Genomic DNA, 25,333 nt, shown 5'->3' on the forward strand with positions numbered 1-25,333 from the left:
TTACAATCAAAGTTTTTCAATACAAATTCCCAACCTTTTAATATCATTACATTTTTTAAAAAAAATATTTTTAATTACATTTCATTTGATATTGACCTTTAAAATCGGCTAGTGGTTCAAAAGTTACGAATTTTTGAAAAAAAAACTACAAGGGACAGCCCTATGGGGTTGTCCGCAATGATGACGATGGACTACGTGGTCTTATATACACGGCGAATGAGAACGACCCAAATTTGAGTTTAGTTCACTCATAATCGCCGCCAAATGTGCAGGAACTCAGCGATGATTAAAATTTGTCTCATGATTTCCTGTGGAAAACCTAAAAAATCTGCCGGAGAATGAGGAAATTGACGAAAATTTTATTCAGTTTCGGAGTAGTACCAATAGACTGAGTGGATCCAATCTATACTTTTCTCAAATTCGGGAATTTTTCCCTGGAAAATCCTGAAAAAAACCTGGGAAAACATGCGGCAAATTTACTCATCACTGAGTTCCTGCACTTTTGGCAATTACGAGTGAACTAAACTCAAATTTGGGTCGTTCTCATTTGCCGTGTAATGAATGTTATTTGTTAACTGCAGCAGAAGCTTGTGTTTTGTGTAGGAATAGGAATTTGAGCGGGGTTCTCTCTGTTTATACTCTTTAGTATGACTGTGATTGCCTTGAAAAGAACCTTGATCCTGTTTCACGTCATGATTCTTCTCTATGCCTGTTCAGATAAATTATTACTTTTATTCATTTTCTCTACTGCGCTAAATCAAACTAATAAAAAAAGGAATGTCGGTTACGCGCTGAAAATTCGATAAATCTCGCGTCACTTTTCAAATAGACCAATGTAACAAATCCACCATTTTGAGAAAATCGAAGTTGAAGTTCGACAGATTATTATTTTAACTGTTTAAAAACAATACTATTTTTAATGTAGTCAGTGAATAATAACGTTGAAAATTCATAAGAAACGGTAAAATTAAAATTTTACTTTGAATTTCATGCTACAACATAGAAAAAACCACATAGGACGTTTTGACAAGTCGAGTTGTACATCGGACATGTTACATTGGACGATTTTTCTCAATGACATAATCAATGAGTGTTACATTGGACGTTTTGTCTTCATGATACTAGATTCCCTTTCACAGATTTCAAAGTATAGTACCTAACTATAGATTGGCCCCGCCTTTGGAAAATGAGCACCAATCATGTTAGGCAGTCCGAATGACCGAAGTAACAATCATGTACCCATCATTTCAAACTGTACATTGGACAATTTTTCATCAATGATTACCGTAAATAAATGAAAGTAAATTTGGATGGATGTTTTTGTATCACATACAATGATAGAAGAGCAATAGTTTGTATCGCTTAGCTCGATTTGTTTACATTTGTTACTTAGGACCATTTGAAAAGTGACGCGAGAAATATTTAATCGAATAGCTGGAAAAATCTATACGATTAATCGTTAATCGAATAATTAGACTTTTAGGCATCCCTAGGAACAAGGAAAGCATTGTCTGGTTACTTAAAATGTATAAGTCCAAAATTTTACGCTTAGCTTTTGGGCGTCAAGCGTCTTCGGTCAGCAAAAAAGGCAGAGAATTTTCGGCGAAGCATATTCCGTGTCAAGTGGAAATCGAACATCGACGTTACACTCGCTGCAAGTCGTAAATAGCGCTCCCTAAGCTATAATTAGTTTGAAGAAGTGGAAGTCTTAGCATAAGACTGTTGCGTAGTGATCGAGGTTGAACATTAATTGCACAATTGATTCGCAGTCGATTCATCCTTGTAGAGTATCGGCGACGGTCAAGGCTCTGAAAACATCTCTTGGGATACGTAAGGGCTCGACATTGATCAATTGGCAGCGATTCTCGTAGCTTGGAAGACTAAGTGGGTATCTTCAAGGCAGCTTATGGAGCGCAAAGCGAAGAAAACGACGTTGCACAGATTCAATTCGCTCGTTCTGGCTCCAGACTGCAAAGTAGTATTCTAACGTAGATCGTACGAGAGAGCAATAGAGCGATTTCAAGCAGTAAATGTCTGTGAAGTTCTTAGTAATCTTGAAGACAAAGCCAAGAGTTTTGGACGATTTGTCAACGACATACGATATATGGTGTGAGTTTGTCAGCTTTGAGTCCAAAAAACGCCTAAGTCTTTCACGCAATGCACCCGTTCGATAGTCGTGCCTAGTAGTGCCTTTGTAGTTGAAAATAATCGGTTGGTTCTTGCGTGAGAAAGTAATGATTGTACACTTAGCTGGGTTGACCACCAGTCGGTTTAGAATACACCAGTCAGCAAAGATGTCAATCTGATTTTGGAGAGAACGGCAGTCGGCGAGTGTAGTTAGCGCTCAACTTCCGAGCCGATCAGTCGATGTTTTCGGACAAGCAGATTTTGGAAGTCGTTCACAGACTATTTTGTACGTTTTTGTCGGTTATTTTCCACCGTCGTACCAAGTATCGCGTTCGCCTCTGCCGCGACGTCACATCTCGCGATGCCGCGCCGCGAAAATACGTTTCGCGTCGACTTTTCGCAGTTTCCGAAGCATCTTTCCCATGACGAGATCCACAAGTTCGTCGCGAAAGAACTTGGTCTAACGCGCGAAAATGTGCTTCAACTTCAGCCAAGCAGGCGGCTTGGATGTACCTTCGTGAAGGTTAACAACCTCGAACTTGCCGAGAAGATCGTGGAGCAACACGATGGTAAGCACGAGTTCGTGTTTGACGGAAAGTCCTACAAGCTACGAATTACGATGGAGGATGGAGCGGTGGAGGTGAAGTTTTTTGAGCTACCCGAAGGCGTCTCCAACGAAGAAATCGCAGTTTTCCTCGCCGAATACGGTGATGTCATCTACGTTCGTGACTTACTATGGGATAACCGTTACAATGACTTCGGTGGTGTTAAAACCGGTGTTCGTGTCGCGCGTGTAGTGGTAACGAAGAACATTCCTTCTCTCGTTACGATTCAAGGCGAGGAAACTGCGGTGGCTTACAAGGGGCAGCGGCAAACCTGTTTGCACTGCCATGAATTTGCACACATTGGCATCCCATGTGTACAAAACAAAAAACTGCTGGTGCAGAAGCTTGTAGCAGATCAATCGTACGCGAATGTTACGAAAAGCAAACCCCACACGCATCAATATATTGACGCGAAGGGGAATTATTGACAATAATATTGATCATGTAAATTCAGAAATATTGTCAATCTCGATGTATTGACGTCAATATAGAATGTATTGACAATACGATTATTGTCAATAAAAGCAATCGTGTAGGGTCCACTAAAGGGAAAGCAAACAATCCCGCACCAATCAAAACTCCATCAAACAAATCTCGGGTAGATCCACGAAAAACATCATCGGGTTTGAATACAGCACACAGTTCGTTTGTGACCAGAAAACCAGGTACTTCGGGACTGGCCCCAAATCTCCTTAAAGCAAGCGAGACACGACCTGCAACAACACAACCGAAAACCACGATGCCGCCTCCCGCTGCACCTGCTACAACAAAACCCTCCGCAATGCAAGCTGTCATCCAACTCACGCCGGCTTCTATCCCGATCGGCACCATCCTATCCCATCGCAAGACTGATGGCAACGAAACGGACAGCTCACAAGCTTCACAAGCCTCGAACAGCAGCCGACGTTTGCGTAGACAACCACCAGGCAAGAAAATGCGACACTCCGGAGAAGACACCACCACCACCACCACCGAACACGAACACGTCCAAATTACCGCTGAAGATATGCAACAATGATGGAGTACGTCAGCTGCAATATCGGAACCATCAACATCAACACAATCACCAACCAAACCAAGCTAAACGCCCTTCGCACGTTCGTTCGCACGATGGAGCTCGACATCGTGTTCCTACAGGAGGTGGAAAACGAACAGCTTACCTTGCCCGGCTACAACGTTGTCTGCAACGTCGACCATGCAAGGAGAGGAACGGCAATTGCGCTTAAACAACACATCAAATTTTCCCACGTAGAGAAGAGTCTGGACGGGAGATTACTCGCACTGCGTATACACAATACTACGCTGTGCAATGTGTATGCCCCGTCGGGATCCGTCTATCGCGCCGAACGAGAACGGTTTTTCAATAACATCATCGCATACTACCTTCGTCATTGCACCGACCACGGTGGTGACTTCAATTGTGTGATTCGACAATGTGATGCGACGGGGCACAATTCGAGCCCTGCTCTACAAGCCACCGTTCAGCAGCTTCATCTATACGACGTGTGGCAACAGCTTCGGCCACGCGAAACAGAATACACCTACATCACGCACAACTCCTCGTCCAGGCTCGATCGGCTCTATGTAAGCGCCGGTCTCCGAGAACAGCTGAGATCAACAGCTGTCCATGTGTGCTGTTTCTCGGATCACAAAGCCGTCACCGTGAGAATCTGCCTTCCTCTTCCCGAGAGAGCACATGGTCGTGGTTTCTGGTCCCTCCGTCCCCACCTCCTGACCACAGAAAATATCGACGAGTTCCAAATACGGTGGCAATATTGGACTCGTCAACGCCGAAATTATCCATCATGGATGGAATGGTGGTTGTCGTGCGCAAAGCCCAAAATACAATCCTTCTTCCGTTGGAAATCTAAAATCGCTTTCGACGATTTCAATCGGGAACAGCAACGCCTCTACGAGCTACTACAGCAAGCGTACGACGGCTACCAACACAACCGTGCCATGCTCACCACCATCAATCGGACAAAAGCCGAAATGCTCTCACATCAACGACGCTTTTCCGAGATGTTCGTGCGAATCAACGAAACCCACGTTGCTGGTGAGCCTTTGTCGACCTACCAGCTGGGGGAACGAAGGTGCCGCAGAACCACCATCGAGCAACTGCGAAACGAGAGAGATGAGATCATCGGTGATTCTGCTGCAATACAGGATCATATGGTTCAATTCTTCACCGAACTATACGCACGAGGTCATGTGGACGAAGAAGCAGAAGACGGTCCCTTTCGTTGTGAGAGAGTCATCCCTGAGCAGGATGATGTAAACGCAGCCTGCATGAGCGAAATAACAACAGTCGAAATTCTTTCCGCCATCCGAACAAGTGCATCGAAAAAGTCACCGGGTCCCGATGGCTTGCCGAAAGAATTCTATCTTCGAACTTTCAATGTGATCCACCGTGAACTAAACTTGATAATGAATGATGCAATCAGGTCAAACTTCCCAACTCAGTTCGTCGATGGGGTGATTGTTTTGGTGAAGAAACGCGGTACTGGGGAAAACGCACGTTCATATAGACCAATAAGTCTGGTCAATGTGGACTATAAAATTCTCTCTCGTATCCTGAAACAGCGTCTCAAAAATGTGCTCCGAGCCCATGGTGTGTTGTCAGGCTCGCAAAAATGTTCTAACACTGGACGAAATATCTTCCAGGCTACGCTAGCAGTGAAAGATAGAATAGCACAGCTGAAAGCGAACAAACAGAAGGGCAAACTGATTTCATTCGATCTGGACCATGCATTTGATCGTGTGGACCAGAGGTTTTTGTTCAATACGATGCGAGCATTGGGTTTCAACACGACACTTGTTGACTTACTTTCCGGTATAGCAGCAGCTTCTTCATCTCGTCTGCTTATCAATGGGCACCTCTCTGCACCATTTCCGATCCAACGTTCGGTTCGCCAAGGAGACCCTCTCTCAATGCATCTTTTTGTTCTCTATCTGCACCCACTTTTACGGCGGTTAGAACAAGTGTGTGGAGCAGATCTAATCGTCGCTTACGCAGATGATATCAGTGCCATCGTCACCAGCGTCGGTAAACTCGACGCGATGAAAGATTTGTTCAGGCGATTTGAGCAAGTAGCAGGAGCACGGTTGAATGAAGATAAAACAACGGCAATCGACGTTGGCCTCATTAACAGCCCTTTGACGGTACCGTGGCTTCGAACAGAAAATACCATCAAAATTCTTGGAGTGATCTTCGCCAACTCGGTGCGATTGATGGTCACACTAAACTGGGACAAGCTCGTGACTAACTTTGCCCGGCAAGTGTGGCTAAACTCACTGCGCAGCTTGGCTTTGCATCAAAAGGTAACGCTGCTCAACACCTTCTTATCATCAAAAATATGGTATATAGCTGCAAATCTTCACCCAAAAGCAGTCCACGTGGCAAAACTGACAGCCACAATGCGGAATTACCTTTTCCGTGGAGCATGTGCGACCATTCCGATGCAGCAGCTAGCACGCAGTAGAGAAAACGGCGGGCTTAATCTGCATCTACCAGCGATGAAGTGTAAGGCGCTGTTAATAAATCGCCACTTACACGAGATCGAATCCCTTCCTTACTATAGCTCCTACCTAACCCAGATAAATCCTCCCCAAGCAAATTCCATTTCAGACCTTCCATGCTTAAAGCTAATTCTTAATAATGTCCAAAATTTCCCCTTCCAAATCCAACAACACCCTTTCGCCGATCTCATCCATCGATTCTTCATAGATCGTACAGACAGACCAAAAGTGGAAACAACAAACCCTACAATCAACTGGACCCGTGTATGGAAGAATATAGCCGTGCGTGATTTATTACCTTTGCAGCGCAGTGTGTTGTACTTTTGGGTTAACCAAAAAATCTCGCATCGTCGGCTGATGAATGTAATGAGGCGAACGGATGGAGAACAATGTACTTTTTGCAATGTGATGGTTGAAACAATTCAACACAAGTTTTTCGGCTGCCCTAGAGTACAGGCTGCATACGATCTACTTCAACAAAAGCTGCTGGTGGTGACTGGCAGTCGACGCTCTCTCCATCTCGATAATCTCCTCTGGCCCTCACTGCACATTGTTTCCAAAGGTGCAAAAACGTGATCGAAATTGTTTGGACCTCTTAAACTTGATTTTTATGCTATAGTGTCTTCAGCAAAGTTTTTCTATGAAATATTTCACATATTATAGAGGTATCAGTTTGGTGATTAATCCCCCTAAAGTGAAATGCAAATTTTCGTTTTCCTATTTTTGCATATAAAAATTTGCTTTGTTCGGCAAAGTTGTAGGAAATATTATTAGAAAAACTTTGCCAAAGACATCATACGTCTATCTGTTGAGTAGAATGGGTTTTTGTGGAGTTTTCTTTGAAACACCCCTAAAAACTAGTTTTTTCAAAATAACTTTTTCTGGTAATTTTCTACAATTTTCAAATGTTCCACAATTTTGTCACACTTAAAAAATACACAACTTTTACAAAGCAAGTGTATTTTTATCTCTCATACTCATTGAGTTATTGAAGATTTTAATCTAAAAAACTCATCTTTTTGGTATTGAAAATCCCTACAAGCCGCAAATTTCCGCAGATGAAACCATTTACATATGAAACTATACAGTAATCACTTTTGAATCCATGTATAACCGTTTGTCTCTCGCTGTCCCTTGCATGTAAAAACAAACACTCAAAAATCGACGAAATTGTACTGGTGAGAACGCCCAATTCTATGCTCGCAAGCTCTCGCGCGTCTCGTGCGTGGAAATTAAGTGTTGTCAGAGAGACGATTTTGACTGTGAATACTTAAATGGTTTAGAAATGTAATAAATAGCTGTATACTCGTTATGTTTCATGTTCTAAACATTTCACAGAATTTTTTTATTTACCGGAGATCGTGACTTTTTTATCACTTTATTTAGCAACCATGATCTCATGCGTTGTTTACAATATGAGACGTTGAAAGCAGCTTATTGCTTAGTGTGGTCGGAAGTCTAGTTTCAACTAAAATAAGGTTTAAAACATTACCGAAATATGGCGTCATCATCAACAGGTAAGTTTGAAAGTTATTTCTGTAAAATGCAGACCAGATAACAGATAATAACAATCATCACTGCAGGTGAATTCAAGCACAGTGTTCTATTCCAACTGTGGAGATCAACTGAAGGTGATCAAAAGGTGAAAACTGATTTCTATCCTTGCGAGCATGGAATTGGGCGTTCTCACCAGTACAATTTCGTCGATTTTTGAGTGTTTGTTTTTACATGCAAGGGACAGCGAGAGACAAACGGTTATACATGGATTCAAAAGTGATTACTGTATAGTTTCATATGTAAATGGTTTCATCTGCGGAAATTTGCGGCTTGTAGGGATTTTCAATACCAAAAAGATGCGTTTTTTAGATTAAAATCTTCAATAACTCAATGAGTATGAGAGATAAAAATACACTTGCTTTGTAAAAGTTGTGTATTTTTTAAGTGTGACAAAATTGTAGAATATTTGAAAATTGTAGAAAATTACCAGAAAAAGTTATTTTGAAAAAACTAGTTTTTAGGGGTGTTTCAAAGAAAATTCCACAAAACCCAATTCTACTCAACAGATAGACGTATGGTGTCTTTGGAAAAGTTTTTTCTAATAATATTTCCTACAATTTTGCCGAACAAAGCAAATTTTTATATGCAAAAATAGGAAAACGGTAATTTGCATTTCACTTTTAGGGGTATTAATCACCAAACTGATACCTCTATAATATGTGAAATATTTCATAGAAAAACTTTGCTGAAGACACTATAGCATAAAAATCAAGTTTAAGAGGTCAAAACAATTTCGATCACGTTTTTGCACCTTTGGAAACAGTGTGCACTGGAGAGACTGCCAGTGAATAGAAGAACACTGATACTGAAGATTCTTTTTATTTATATCACCTTCATTGATAATTGTAATGGTAGGATAGATATTGATGCACTGAAATTTAATTTTGAAGTCGAGGTTTAAAGAATTATGTAAGTAATTTTAATGAAACAATCAACAACAAATAAACGTACTTTTACAAAAAAAAAAAAGTGTGCGGATGCGCAGAATAACTTTCAGATCATCTGCAAACGATAATCGTGACCCTGTGATAACATGGTGAACGTCGTCGAAGTAAAGGAGAAATACCAATGGTCCCAGATGGCTACCCTGAGGTATACCGGACTTTGCACAGAAACTTGCTGAGCGACAAGTACCCAAAGTTACTGTCAGTTGGCGCTCCGTGAGGTATGAACGAAACCATCTCAAAAGATTTCCACCGATCCCTAGCCTATCAAGCTTAGCGATTGCAATTTCGTGGTTCAGCTTATCGAAGGCTGCCGTAAGATCTGTGTAGATAACGTCCGTATGGGTCCGAGCAATCAAACTGTGCTCCCTATTCGCACACGCCCGAAGATCGGAGGCGAATGCCACTTCGACATGTTTCGTCTAGAAACGATTCTCTGATGTTGTGGTGTTGGGGAAGCATCATATGCATGTACGTTATTGGTAGATTTGTTAGTTATTTCGACCCTTTTGGACAATGCTTGACATTTACCACATTTTCAATAGTTTTTTGTTAAAATCTACAGTAGAAAGCATTGCTTTTGGTGCGTAGAAATATTTCTGATCGATTGAGGATAAAATTATTAAAATTGGTCCAGGGGCAGCTGAGTTATTAACGTTCAAAAAATTACATAATTTCGTTACATGTTCCATTTTCGGTTTTCACAAAGTGTACCCCCGAATAGAAATCACAGACGTAGTACTACGTCAAAATCTTTGGACCATTCTAATCAATGGACACTAGACTAGATTTGTGCGTCGATCAAAATATTTTCAATGGCAGCGTGATAAAGGGTGATACGGTCAAAATTTGGTCAATATCAACTTGACGTATTTCTTTCAATTTTGCATTTAGAAAACCTGAACACCCATCATTTTGAAGGTGTGTGTGTGTAGAATGTTGCTCCTATTTTGATTTTGGAATTCACTCTTCAGTTGTCAAAATGCCGTCCAAGCAAGAAGAGCAGCGTATCAAAATTTTGCTCGCGCATCGCGAAAATCCGAGCTACTCGCACGCAAAGTTGGCAAAATCGCTAAAAGTTGCCAAATCAACCGTTACAAATGTAATTAAAGTGTTTTGGGAACGTTTGTCGACAGCCAGGAAGTCTGGATCGGGGGGAAATCGAAAACCGGAAGCCGCTGAGACGACAAAGAGAGTTGCCGGTAGTTTCAAGCGAAACCCTCACCTCTCTTTCCGAGATGCCGCAAATAAGCTGGGTGTATCGTCTAAAACCGTGCATCGAGCCAAAAAACGAGCCGGACTATCGACTTACAAGAAGGTAGTGACTCCAAATCGCGATGATAAACAAAATACGACGGCCAAAGCGCGATCCCGGAGGCTGTACACGACGATGCTGACGAAGTTTGACTGCGTGGTAATGGACGACGAAACCTACGTCAAAGCCGACTACAAGCAGTTTCCGGGACAGGAGTTTTATACGGCAAAAGGAAGGGGAAAGGTAGCAGATGTTTTCAAGCACATGAAACTGTCAAAGTTCGCAAAGAAATATCTGGTTTGGCAAGCCATCTGTACCTGTGGCTTGAAAAGCAGCATTTTCATAGCTTCCGGGACTGTCAACCAAGAAATTTACGTGAAAGAGTGTTTGAATAAACGTCTGCTGCCTTTCCTGAAGAAACACGGTTGTTCCGTACTGTTTTGGCCGGATTTGGCATCTTGCCATTACGGTAAAAAGGCCATGGAGTGGTACGCCGCCAACAACGTGCAGGTGGTTCCCAAGGACAAGAACCCTCCCAACACGCCAGAGCTCCGCCCAATTGAGAAATACTGGGCTATTGTCAAGCGGAACCTAAAGAAGACCAAAAAAACTGCTAAGGGCGAGCAGCAGTTCAAGGCAAACTGGCTTTCTGCGGCGAAGAAGGTAGACAAGGTGGCTGTACAAAATCTGATGGCAGGGGTCAAGCGTAAGGCCCAGCAATTCGGATTTGGAAAAACGGAAGCCTAACTGAATATTTTTCCTGAATTTTATACTAATTGAACTTGAAAAAGAAATTTAATTTGATTTTTTAAATAAACGATTTCACCGATTTACACGCGTTTTCCCTTGACCAAATTTTGACCGTATCACCCTTTATGTTTTTTTTTTTCAACCAGCGCCGGCGGCGGCGTGAGTCGGTCAACTGTCTTTCCAAACCCACTGCACATGGACAAAAAATGTTAAAAATGTTCAGATTACTCTAAATCGCTAAAACGTAGGTCACTCATAGTTTGAGTAAATTTTCCGATAATTTCCCGGGGAAAACTTCTCGAATATGGGGTGAATTTAAAAACTACAAGGGACAGCCCTACGGGGTTGTACGAAATGGTGAAGGAGGACTACGTGGTCTTATATAATAATATCTTATTTGTTAACTGCAGCAGGAGCTTGTGCTTTGTGTAGGTATAGGAATTCGAGCGGGGTTTTCTCTGTTTATATTCTTTTGCATGACGCGCTTGACATAGATGGCCCACAGCGACTCACGAAGAGCTACTGATTCCAATAAATAGCATTGCGGCTTCATCCTCCTTCTATGGATGCTCATGTGGGCTGCAGCTCGCTGCTTACAGGTAGCCTTTCGTTGTGCACTGGAGAACAAAATTCAACGCCACGCACCGAAAGCACTGCTGCTGCTGCTGCTAATTCCGAAGACAAGACACCACCACGCACGGTGATTGGAACTTAATCCGATCACCGTTTGTGGGCAGCATTGATAGCTAGCTGCTTGCGTGGAGCCTTTTGTTGTGTACTAGAAAACACTATCGCTCACCACGCGGTGATTGAATAAACACCGTCTGGTAAGACCGGATGGAATTCAACTTTGAAATCTGTGTTAGGGAAATCGCTTTTCACAGGCAATCGGTGATAATTTTAACTATCATAGCAATAGGTGCACATTCGTGCAATTTTCAATAGTGCCAATAGTGCCAATTAACAAAAGTTGAAAAATGATGAATTGGTGATAAAATTATTGAAATTGGTCCAGGGGCAGCTGAGTTATCAACGTTCAAAATCTTTCATAATTTTGTTACACGCTCCATTTTCGGTTTTCACAAAATGTACCTCCATATAGAAATCACAGACGTTGTCCTACGTCAAAAAATTGTACACAGGTTAGAAGTGTACTAGTAGACAGACTAAAATCACAATCAGTTTTCGTTTTCGTATTCGAGAAGTTTTCCTCGGAAAATCGTCGGGAAAATCGAGCGTACACTCTAGTGGAACATTTTTTGAAACATTGTGAATAGATATATTTTTTAAATCTTGGCTAGTGGTAAAAAAGATGTTTATTGGTTTATCGCTTTAGTTTTGGACTTTATTGGAAGAACCTGAATAAAGTTAGATTTATTTTATTTAAACGCTCGATTTTCATCTTTTTACCTAGTGGACGAATTTTAGGAAAATTAGTGTAATATTAATGATCTTTATTATGACTAAAAATTAGCAAAATTTCAAAAAGTTACGTTCATTATATTTCAAGATATTAAGGTTTTAAAAAAAAGGCGTTTTTCTCAAATAGCTCATACTTTTAATAAACGCAATCAAATAAGTCCAACATTGTACCAATAATCGATAAATTAGATTATCTCAGAAATAAGAAATAAAGTGCAAGAACTCAGCGATGAGTAAATTTGCCTCATGTTTTCCCAGGTTTTTTTTTATTTATTTATTTATTTATTATTCGTCAATTTCCTCATTTTCTGGCAGATTTTTTAGGTTTTCCACAGGACACAAATTTAATCATCGCTGAGTTCCTGCACTTTTGGTGATTATGAGTGAACTAAACTCAAATTTGAGTCGTTCTCCTTCGCCGTGTACGCAAAAAGAAAAGAGCCAGTGTCGCTACTCGATAGCAAACTACGCATAATGGGAGGAGTCTTTGTAGCGTTTATACCACTTGGTTGCACATTATTCTGCTTTAACCTGAAAAGATATAAAAGAGCGCTGCTGTATTGCATTAGCTCGTTTTCGCTTCGGACGGCGTGGTGAACAGCAATAGCAGCAGTAGGAAGGTGGTGGCTAGTCCACTCCTTCACACCTAACATGCAACAATTGACTGGTCGTGGCAAAGGAGAAAAAGGTCTGGTAAAGGAGGCGCCTAGCTTCATCGCAATGTTCTTCGAGATAACCGCCATCGGTCGTCTGGCTCGCCATGGTGGTGTCAAACGTATCTACGTCTGATCTACGAGGTGTGCTGAAGGTGTTCCTGGAAAATGAGGTCCGTGATGCTGTCACCTACACTAAACACGCCAATCGTAAGTGGCCATGGATGTCCTCTTCAATAAAACGGCCATCAATCTTACATCAGTAAATAGTTCGAATAGAATTTATCTGTGCTTGTTTGTCTATATTCAGAAACACAAAATGCTCTCCAGAGTTGTAATCTTGTAACCAAACTTGGAAGCAGGGGTGCAAGTGATTTTGATTGATTCTCTTAACCAACTTTCTCTTTGAAAAAGTTTACTACAAATTTGGTACGCCTACAATTCAAAAACGGAAAGAGTTGAGATAATAGATAATTCATCAATTAAAAGAACTAAATGCTCTTCACATTTATTCCGTCCACTAGCGGTCCTACGTCAAGCTTCCGTTCATGCCGCTAGGCACAGACCCTTCTACTTTTTTAAAATCTATTTGATCTTCAACTTTAAAAATTTGTTTCACAAGTATTTGAGCATATTTGTAAAAATTTCGGCTGGCCTTCCTTGAATGAGTTCCCTGAACTTCATCAGGACTTCCCTAATTTCTAAGAATTAAAATGAAAGGACTTCCCTGAACTTTGGCAGAACTTCCCTGGAGTTCCCTGAACTTTGGCAAGACTACCCCGAACTTCGGTAGAAGTTCTCTGAACTTCGGCAGGAGATTTCTTTTATATGGCTTTCTCAATCTAGGGTAATCCATACAATCAGTTTTGCATTTCCCTGTTTGGATTACCGTAGACTGAGAAAGCCATATACTGTACTTGTTCGCTAACAGGGCTAAAAGCGCAGTCCAGTTAGCGAATTCCACTCGCTAACTGGGCTGACTTGGCAAACGTCAAAAAACACTGAGGGGAACTTCGATCGACGTTAAAAAAATTAATGTGCATTGAATTGAAGCAGTGTAAAGTTTGTTATTGTTATTTTCACAGCATTCCTTTTCGCGAGCTTAGAAAGGCTTAACGCTTTCGCTAAAAACGCATTAAAGTCCTGATTTCAGCGTGAAATGAAAACAAAATCAAGTTTATTTATATTAACACTTAATATTCAATTCAAATGCCCCTCACTAATTTTCACAACGAAATGTCAACCTAAATGTGACGTCTATTTTTGACGTATGACTGCTTTTTAACTGAGCTACAGTCCAGTTAACGAACGCCCAGTTAAAAAGCAGACCAGTTTAAGAACGCCCAGTTAGCGGACAAGTACTGGAAAAGAAATCTCCCTACGTACCAGTCGAAAAATATAATAAATCACTTCGGCAGGATTTCCCTGGTAGTACTTCCCTGTAGTTCGGAAAAACTTCCCTGAACTTCGACAGAACTTCTCTAAATTTTCGCAGAACTTCCCTGAGCTTCAGCAGGACTTCGATGAAGTTCGGCAGGCTTTCCCTGAATTGGGTTCTTTAAGCGTATTGAGGTAAATGCATAATCGTAATCTGCATTAAAAATGGAACCCAAACCCAAAATTTCATCAATTTTGGTACACTGGAACTATTTTAAATAAGCATGATTACATTTGCAAAAATCACTTTATTAGCGCCCCTCTGTGTCACTTTATATGGGAGCGAGCTGTCAGTTTGTTAGTTTAGCGTCAAACAGTGAAGTTGTTATTTTGCTTTAAATCATAATTTAAAAATCAAGATGAAAGTGTGTGGGTTCGAAAAAAATATCGCTGTGCTCAGAAAATGAAGTTCTTTCGGATGATGAATAAAAAACAATACATTTTTCAAAATTAAAGAACCCAATTGAAGTTGTCATTTCAGTAGTAGAATTATTATAATTATTCAATAATATTGTGTTTACGAATACCTCTCATTTTCTTAATTTACAATGCTTGTTGGTATTGGTGCATTTATAATTTGGGTGTGGTTCGAACGGGTGTGAATTCAGTATCAACGGACAAGCATTAACTTTCACCTTAAGAGAATTATGATTGATTCTGTGATTAATGTGTTTTCCCTAATAGAGGAAATGGATGAATGTCGGCCTAAATGCCCCTAATTTGGGCCCACACATAAATTCAGCAATCGACTAAATTTTCAATAACAACCAAAAATATCCATTAGTACGGTCCCAATGACGCGTTCATCTAGATAAAATTCATAAATAGCAGATTTTTAGCGATGGGCCCAATCTTAGATCCATAGGTCAACATAAGAGCCATTTCCCCTACATATTTCATTTCCGCACCGCTGTCATCTCTAAGAACATCGAGGAAAAATTTCCACAGTATTGTTCTTAACTAGCCTCCAAGCTTCCAACCCATCGGTCCTTTTCAGGACCACAAATGACTGATAAAAGAGTTGACTAAAGAGCTTGAATTCAAGACATAGTACAGGATTGGCTTGTACTACATGGACATCGACAGAGCACCTCAAAACAGAATTCTCAAATTGCTTCCGAATTTCAACCTATCGAAATTTTTCACTGATTGAGTTAAGATGGTTCACTCGGCTGTCGACAAAAGCAGGATGTGTACCACGCGATCGTCTGTTTTCTCGGCAGCAACCATTGTGTGGTCCTCCTCATTGTGCTTCATCAGCAGTTCTTTCGGTCGATGCTTCGTCGACTTTGGAAAGCAACCGTTTAGTGATGAGTGTGTGTTGCGTCCATTGCTGCAATGGAAGCGCTCTGACCCCCGTTGGCGTTACTGATGCCATACAATGAAACCACTAAAAGCGACTCCAGTTCTGATGGAGGAGGCTTTTTGGATAGCGGAAGACAAAATGTTTATTGTGTTGTACCTTTTTGTCGTGACCAGACCGAGGTTTCCAGCCTCGGTCACGGTTACGACAATGGCGACTATAGTTTTAAGTTGTATTGTATAGTGACGAAGAATCCTCGGCTCTGTAAAGACATTCAATGCGTTTGAGCCTTATCAAATAGATTAATAAACAACAACGAGTTAAGAAATCAATTTAATATTTACTATACTTTCAACATCATTCGTAACCCTACGTCAAATCTATGGCCGTGTCTTGGATATTGTTGCGCTTATGTTAAATTCTCATTTGATGACGGTCGAAGTGCGCCGCTCATAAGCGCGCTGCAATCCCGCTCATAAGGATTCTACACAGGTCTGTAACTTAGATAGTCACAGACAAACAGACATAACACATTGAATATTTCGCACTGTAAAACATCGTCGCTAAAACATTACCGCCATCTGTTGAGTACACTGTGGTGGGTAGTACGCTGAACAGATGGCGGTAGTGTGTAAACGTCAAACGCAAGTGAATTGACTATGCGCGCCACATGTGGCGGTACTACCAACTACCGTACTTTTAAATTGACTGTTAAATGCTTGTTCGATGAACAACTTGCGAGAGTTATGTCTGTTTGTCTGTGATTTTATGGTAGCGGCTTGAGGAGCGAGTCCTGGGTAAAGAGCCGCCGCACAATGGCACCAAGCTGGACTTTAATCAAAAAAAAATTCTTGGTTTTCAATAGTTTGATTTTTTTTTTTTTATATACATATTGAATAAAGTTTTCCCACAATATCACAACATTATAAAGAAAATTATTTTTTTAGCAGCTATTCAAAGGTGAGCAAACCTCAGTCATTGATATGAATATATCTTTTCAGCTATATTTCCGATCTGGGTCAAAATGGTTTTAATTTGAAGGGTTTCCATCCAGCTTATGTTTACCATTCGATTTATCTAATACAGGTATTCTTTCTCTTTCCTACATTCGATAATAAATGATAAGGCATGCAGAAAATTGCAAATCTTAATGTTTAAGGAGCTTGTAAATTTTTTTGAAACAGTTCGAAAAGATCGCTTGTAGATCACAATGATGGAACTTCATTGAACTTTTTGGAAATGTACATGTTGTTTTGTCCCTTTTTGCCCCAAGGTATAATTTTAAAAAAAAAAACTTTGGAGACAATTAAAAAAAAAACAGTGGAGACTCATGGTAGCTCGTAACACAAAAAGATTTTGCCTCGAATTCAGGCTTACTATAATTTTTCACATCAAAAATTTATAACGACTTCGAAGCGTTTTTTCTCATAATGCTTTCCAGGCATTGTCATATGGCATATTTCGAAAACTTTTCAGAATCAATGGATTCTCCACTAGAAAAAAACTTTTGACAGGTTCCGAAATCTTATTATCAAATTCAAGTCGATATGGGTGATTGCCGAAGATATTTCCGCATTAAAAAAAAAACGCCTGGCGGTGTTGCCAGTATTGCTTGTGCCAAAACCAGGACGAGGTATATCAACGTGCAGGCCAAGTTTACTGAAGAACTCTGTCTGAATGCGATTCTTGTTGCGATTATATTCATACATATGACCTGATTTTACCCACTTGCAAAAGCTGAGTCTGTAGGCGATATGCAATAAACATTCAAAGCAACGAATCCAGCAGTTTAGACTAATGATTCCGTTTCAATAGGTTTTTCACAATGTTTTCAATATCATTGAAATTTGGCTTTGCACAGGTAACATCGCTGTGCAGATGAAGTCCGCGTAATGGCATTAATGGTTTTAGTGTCAATCATAGTCATTGAGAGTTTATATTCGATACTAATCACGTATTCTCCCACTTTCAATTCCATTGCTTTGCGCTGTTTTATTGCGCCAATCATGCGCTCATACTCTTCCGTTGTTTTCTCTGGAGTTTTCTTGGCCAAATATATCGCGATTGGACGGCAATACCGAGTGGAGGAAAATTGTTGTCCCAAATCAAACATTCCTCTCCGAATATTCTCAGTGGAACAATTGATGTTAACACTACATGAGCATCAGAGCTTTTCGGATCTTCGAATTTCTGATTGTACTCAGGCATGTTCGTCAAGATCCCATTTCACATAGAGGTGAAAACGCGTGCAACCCTTTTGAGCCGAAGAAATGATTTCTGTTTCGAAAAGTTTGGACAATCTAGAAGCAGTGCGATTAAGGACTTCCTGCAAATCAACTGTACAGTGAACTTTTGATGTATCAAAATAAGTTTCAGGAGGGTAGCACAGTTTTTAGCTGCTGATATTGATTTGTACGATGGGTACACGATCTTTGCTGTTTCACGGATGATGTTATATTTTCGTTTTGAAAACTTAGCATTGGTAAAAATTGCCAATGCCTGTTCATTTGATATTTTCGAAATTGTACCAGATTTCAAAACGTTCGCCAATTCCTTCTTACCTTCAGCCCGCATTGTCATTTCCGTTGCAAAATATAGCTCACCTTAAATTCAAGAAAATACCAGTTTTAAAAAACAAAATTATAACCAATTAAAGTAATTACTCACTCGAACTACAAGCTCGTCTATGAATTGATCCAACCATTCTGCATTTGCTGTCAGAAATCGTTCATTCATTCGTTTTGCATTGTTTCAGCGGCGTAGGTATTCGCGATACAAAGCGCCGATTGTAACATCGACATCCTGATAAATTATTTCTACATGTCTCGTTATGTATTCGCGAATTGATCTGAATTTTTCCTCACAACTGCCCACCCAACTAACAATTTTAGCTGCAACTCAGCTTATACAGGCAAAAATTAGCTGCATAAGGCAAATTTTGGCAGTATAAGCTAATCCGCAGCTAAAATTGTTTGTTGGGCAGAACGTGTAAACCACCTAGTAGGGTTAACTACCCCATTTTCGGCCTATTAAGCACAACCCACACTTAGTCTTTCTTAATCTAGCGCAGTTTAGCACCAAACGGAATGTCATTATTACTGATGGCTTCCAAATTGATTTACCTTTCCGTACGTACCAAAAGATTTGATAAAGAGAAACCAATCGTTGAGATATTGTCAAAAGTCAAACACTGCTTCTTGACGCCAAACTCGGCCTACGGATTCTAAACTCGGCCTAACGCATTGAAACGCCTTTGAAACGCAATTGAATTCACTTCGGCCTATCGGATGAAGATAAAAGTTGATTCGGTCGGAGCGCTTTTTGTTTTGTTTTTGAGAATAATGGGTGCAAACCTTCATATCACGCGTTCTCATGGACTTCGTTCGGTAGCTTATTAACTAAAGTATCGTACCAAACGCATAATTGACTTGTTAACTCTGAAATCATGGATTTATTTGAAGTTTTCTGCTCGATAGGCCTAAAATGGGCGATTAGGCCGAAGTAGTTCTCTACCCTATGTCTTTTCTTTTTAATAAAGTTTATATAACAATGAAAAGAGTTTAACTATTGTGTTTCCAAATATAGTTTCAAATCATGACTTTTTACCTGCTGCTTGGCAATCCTTTTTCAGTAGTTTTAAATTCAATCAATACTTTAATGTTATATCTAAATCCGGTCAGCGGATGCAACACACCGGAAAACATACATGTTTTGATTTTCGAAGAAACTTATCAGAATCGCCACATTTTTTAAAAAGGCAGCTGTACTCTTCACGGGCAAAAAAAGCTACTCACCAGGTGAGTAACAGCTACTCCCTCCTCATACACCATTTTGACGTTTAATTGTCTCTCTCTCTGTCTAGCACATGGGGATAAATCGATTCTTTGTTTACCCACTAATCTGTATCTTTCTTGCTCACATATCTGTGATTAAATGGTTCAGTAATGTGCACGGATGAGATTGCAAAAAGCTGTTTTCGACCATGCGAACGTTACTCACTTTTGTCGAAAGTGGATCTGCTCACTTTTTAGTAAATATGTGGAAAATCGGAAGATGCTTCACTCGGTCTATTAGTATAAACCATAGTATTGTATATGACACACTTGCGCGTTTCTGATCGAAAAACCGTTTTTCCAGCGGTTTCAAGTAAGGTGATCAGGGGGCGTCCATTAAGTACGTCACACCCTAAGGGAGAAGGGGGACATGAAGAATCGGCGACAAACAATGCATTAAGTCTAGGCAAAATGCATTGAAAGGGGGATTTTCCTTCAATATAGCGTGACGTACTCTATGGATCGCCACTTAAAGTAAAAACATCAAAAACGGACGCAGCATCCTAGAACCACTATAATATGAACTTTCCATCAAATTCAGACAACTTTTGGATTTTTGTCCGAGATTTGTATGGACGGTGTCCACTGTGCGCCGTATCAATGGGCGCAGTCGTACGGCCATAAAAAGAGAACAGATGGTATAATCCCTTCTTGAGAAATCATCCTGGCACACACCATACATCCTCTTACTTTTTATCATTTTTTTAACCGGCCAACCCCTAGATTTGTGCCATTACATGCGAAAACCACTCTCTGAAAATTTCAGCTTATTTGGATGTAACACGAGCTGGCGCTTTTGATTTAAAATTTATATGGGGATATTGGTTGAAATGTATAAAGAAATAATATTCCTTCACTCTTTCGTGCATAGAACTGGTTTATCAAACTCGGTTGAGAATTTCAGCACACGTAGCTTAAACAATAAGCAACAACTTTGCTGAAGACAGCATCACGATTCAAGTTAGTATTAAGGAGATAGGGGAAATGCAGGTAATGTCGGCCTAAGTGTCCCTAATTTGGGCCCATACATAAATTCAGCAATCGACTAAATTTTCAATAACAACCAAAAATATCCATTAGTAACGTCCCAATAACGCGTTTATCTAGATAAAATTGATAAATAGCAGATTTTTAGCGATGGGCCCAATCATAGATCCATAGGCCAACATTAGAGCCATTTCCCGATTATTGATTAATTATGTGCATTCTGCTTGTATATTGCAACAAAATACAGGCAGCTTATGCAACGTTTGGGTGGGACGGTCGGAGTCATGAATCATCCCCCAGCAGTATTTGTTCAGAATTGTGTTATCCAAGAAATGCTAACCTGAGTACAACGTGGGCAGCAAAGGGATCAGAAACATACGCTGGAGTCATTCCGTAAAGAAATACGATACTTGTAACCTACTTGCGAGCTATTTGCATTGGAAAACGACACATTCAGACAAATAGGTGTAATTAGGTGAGCTTTCCACTTACGGTACTGTGGGAGCGCCATAGCTTCGGTCCCGTTTGCACACATGTGGAAAATGCGTCGCGGTCATCAGTGTTAGCACACCATCCGCACCGTACGGGATGAAACTGAGCAAGGTTAAGGCCATCCTGGGCCGAGTGAAGGAAATCTTTCTGGATTTTTCGTCGAAAACTTCCATTCACGGTGTGAAGTATTTCGGCTGCCCAGATCGAAGCTGGTGCGAAAAATGCTGGTGGATCACGGTGTTTGCCCTTTCGGTGTGCAGTTGTGCCTTTTTGATACGGAAACTCTACGACAAGTGGGATCAAACTCCGGTGATTGTCAGCTTTGACGAAAAGTTTACTCCCGTTTGGCAGATTCCGTTTCCGGCGGTGACCATTTGTCCGGAAGCGAAGACGCCAATTTCGGTGCTGAATTTTACCAGGGAATTTCGACGGTTTGTGGAAAATTCGTCAAGACGAAATCGTCATGAGAGGTTCGGGAAAGTGATAAGTGTTGAAGACATGAGAAACTAATGAAGGTGTTGCATTTCAGAGATGATGCCCTGCTGGCAATGATGCAGCTTTGTGACCGTACAAATATCTACAGCTTGGTCTCCACGACGTCCACCATTCCAAACAAAACGACCGAGGAAAGCTACGCCTCTTTGATCCGGTCATTGAACATCCCTCGAACCGATTTGCTGGATGATTGCATCTTTCTCAGTGAACGATTCAACTGCTCCGAGCTGTTCTCGTACACACTCACTGAGGAAGGCGTTTGTCTCACATTCAATATCCTATCGGCAAAGGACATGCTTCGTACGGAAGTGCTTCAAACAAGCGACCCCTACCTTACCGAAGAGTCCGAAGCTCCCTACTGGTCCCTGGAGCTGGGTTACTCACCGCAAGCGAACATCACTTCCTATCCTCGTCGAACACTAGGACCTGGATACTCCGCAGGTCTCTCCCTCTTCCTACGCTCGGACCTCACGAATCACGACTATCTTTGCCGAGGGCCCATCCACGGTTTCAAGGTCCTACTTCATTCCTCCAGCGAGTATCCCCTGGTAACAAACAAATTCATCCGCATCCCCATGAACCACGAAGTGACGATCGCCGTCAAGCCGGAAAAGATTGCCACAACCGATGGGCTGCAAAGCTACAGCCCCGAGCGACGCCAGTGTTTCTTCAACAGCGAACGATACCTGCAGTTCTTCCGTGTTTACAACCAGGAAAACTGCGAACTCGAGTGCCTCACCAATTTTACCCTGCACCGATGTGGATGCGTCAAGTTCTCAATGCCCCGAACCAACGTCACTCCGGAGTGCGAGATCAATCGATTCTGGTGCATGTGGAATGCGGAGATTGAACTGCTGGAGATGGGACCCACTTTTCACAAGTTTGAAGAGGTCAGTTTCCGTGCGAGGTGCAATTGTCTACCGGCGTGTACATCGGTACAGTACGATACCGAGATTACGCAGGCAAACTTTGACTGGATGAAGTGGGCACGAACGATGAATGTCTCTTCGGCGGCTGTGAATGGGTAATGTTTTGAACGTAATGTAGTAATTACAGTCTAAATTGAGATGATCGGTTTTCTGTTCGCAGGATGGAGATTTCCCGTCTGGGGATCTACTACAAGGAATCGCAATTTATGACTTCGAAGCGAAGCGAGCTGTATGGGCTGACGGACTTCCTGGCGAACTGTGGTGGCTTGCTGGGGCTGTGCATGGGTATGAGTCTGTTGAGCTTGGTGGAGCTGTTTTACTTTTGTCTGATAAGGCCGTTTGCTTTATGGCACCACCAACAGCAGCAGCAGCAGCAGCAGCAGCAACAGCAACAACAAGAAAAGCCAGTACATTTAGAGAATGGGGAAACCCGGACTTCGATTGATTTGCAAAACATTCAACGCAAAAGTGATTGAGAACGGCGGTAGTGAAATATGTGTTTTAATGTTGAATCATCATACAATTCAGTCGGAAAACGTGGCAAATAAATGGATGTCGTGCAATAAAAACAAGCTACATGTATACCTCGATGTAACGTAACTGTCACTTTTGACTTCCATCGCCGATTTCTCGCAAACGGTAATTCAATCAAGCAAAGTAATGATTCCATCGGACAGTTGAGACAAACCCTCATCTATTGGTAAAGTTTATTCATATGATTCAATTGTTATTTGAAAGATATCGACCATGACGGTCAAAACTGACAGTTACGTTATATCGAGGTACACCTGTATAAGAATTTAAAACAAAAAAGGGTGGGTATTGCTAATTAGTATTGAAAACAGTCAAAGATTCACACCGCATATTGAAGCATTCCTAGAGTTTCCTTTGCATAAAATAGGAAACAAGAAGGGTAAAACATTTCCGGTAGCTCATGCCATTGATGGTTCATCGAAGACTTTGCCTCGCATGTAAATTTTTGGGGTGCCATGATTAAGTGTTGGAACCAGATGGTCGAGTTGCGCGATTGTATAATCCATATCCTTTTTCGCTAAACAGAGTTCTCGAATCACACGGAAAGCCATTTGCTTTCGATCTATACAGATTTAAAAAAAAATGACAGCTTAGAATTTTACAATTTAAGGTCAGTATAATGTGCTGACACTGTTGACGACTGTTCAGTAAAACTTATGATTCCCTAATAAAAAAGAATAACCATTCAAGACCGATAACCCAAATGATGGTTTTGATAATAGCCTGAACACATCGTTAAGCAAAATAACCATACACATTTTATTAGGGCTACTTTGTGAACATTATTTTTTTTTCTTTTTTTTTATTATAGTCACTTTAACACTTTTGGGTCATTGGTGACTTGTCCAGGGGTGTGAACGCTACTAGGTGAGTGGTAGTTCCTGTCAGTGTTTTTCATTCCTTTATTTAACATTAGTCTCTGTTCCGCAAGCTAGTGCCAATCACCGACGGACATCGATTGCCATTCATTGACGGCAATCGAATGTGCAGGAAGGCAGCTTCCACACCTTCGTAGGATATCGCACCCATTCAACACACATGGGCCGGGACCAACGGCTTTACTTCCCTTCCGAAGGAAGACGTGACCAGAGATGTTTATGCCTCAGAAAAATCTCACCGACCTCGGCTGGGATTGAACCCAGACCCATTGGGGTGAGAAAGTAGTCACGCTTACCACTACACCACCGGCGCCGGCTTGTCAGTGTTTTTGTCGTTTGCAGTTTCGGGTGGGTTAATCACATACTGCGTATTTTTCTTTTAGAGTGTATTCAAATGTCAGCACGGCTTGCAAGTTCGTTTTGAATTTTTATTCGTTTGAGACTCGTGGCAATCCGAGACGGGACTCGACAATCGAGCTTCTCACTCTTCTGAATGTTTTTGAAGAATGCCCTTCGGAAAGTTGCGCGTGGTGTTTGACGGTGTTGACCAATGATGCCAGGCATGTAAAATATTGTTTAAATTTTAATTTGGATTATATTCGGAGTTTCTACCACAGTTTAACAGCTTGTACATCATTTTTGCTCAACACAATAAAAAAACAACCATAAACAAACAACAATATCCATCGCTTAAAACACGCAGTGCACGCAATATGTCAACTTTCCTTCCGCAAATATAAACAATTAACAACGCCATTGACGTCAACATTGATTCCGGCATTACTGCCAGGCAGATTGAAGCGATCCTTCTGTCCTTTTTATTCCACGATTTATACTGTCAAATCGACCAATCAGAAACTGGCTCGGATTTGACAGCAAATTGGCTCGAAATCGCTACCCCATTGTCAAGTCCCGTTCCAGGTGGCAATCATTGGAGCAGTATACAAGCAGTGAACCATACAAGCAGTGATTCTGGCAGCACTGCGAGCTGCCAACAATGAAATTTGTGCCAACATAAAACAACAACTTCCGTTTCCACGCACGGCATACGTATCAATTTTATACCAACACATATTTTATTCGGCACGGTAGAGGAATAAACACGTTAAGAAGTTGTTCCTTGTATTATTTTGATTGCGTCTCGAAGTTCCGAATTAAATTCCCACGAAATACCGACGATTTTCCGGTTCAAAGTGTTTGATGTTGTTTGTCAAGATGCAGGGAGCTGGAGGTCAAACCTCTGGTGGAGCTGCCACTGCTGCTGTTCTCGTTCGAGCCGTTCAATCAACAATCAATTCGAAACTAACGATTTAAAATTGGCTCACTACTTGACTAGCCTATTGGACCCAAGCAAATCGATTAACGTATCCCATTCTAGTCAAAATTCTAGTACTACACTATGTTTGTTTTGATTCGCTATGAAAGTTTGACAGATAAAATGAGGGGTTCGTGGATTTTCGTATGTTCCGAGGGGTGTATCGATTAGCTTGGGACCAAAGATAGTACCAGAGCTGAGCCAAAAAGTTGAGCTCGTTTCTTCGGGACCTTCTGGTGTTAGAGTTACCTCTATGGTTCAATTGTGCAACGTCAAAGTTTGACCGATGGTTGGAGCG

General features: G+C 41.1%; 2 protein-coding genes across 2 annotated transcripts in view; one reads left to right on the forward strand and one right to left on the reverse strand.

Annotated features, from left to right (window-relative positions):
- Positions 1-25,333, reverse strand: part of dysc (dyschronic) — a 550,335-nt gene that overhangs the window by 207,947 nt on the left and 317,055 nt on the right. The window lies entirely within an intron of this gene.
- On the forward strand, positions 20,967-22,784 carry LOC135699354 (pickpocket protein 28-like). Its single transcript, XM_065219597.1, has 3 exons — positions 20,967-21,354; positions 21,414-22,403; positions 22,469-22,784. Exons 1-3 carry the CDS (start codon positions 20,981-20,983, stop codon positions 22,782-22,784), a joined length of 1,680 nt encoding a protein of 559 aa, XP_065075669.1. The 5' UTR covers positions 20,967-20,980.

This window comes from Ochlerotatus camptorhynchus, unplaced genomic scaffold (genome assembly GCF_037179485.1).
Source record: "Ochlerotatus camptorhynchus isolate MF236.1 unplaced genomic scaffold, CSIRO-AGI_Acam_v1.1 ptg000107l, whole genome shotgun sequence".
Lineage (NCBI taxonomy): Eukaryota > Metazoa > Arthropoda > Insecta > Diptera > Culicidae > Ochlerotatus > Ochlerotatus camptorhynchus.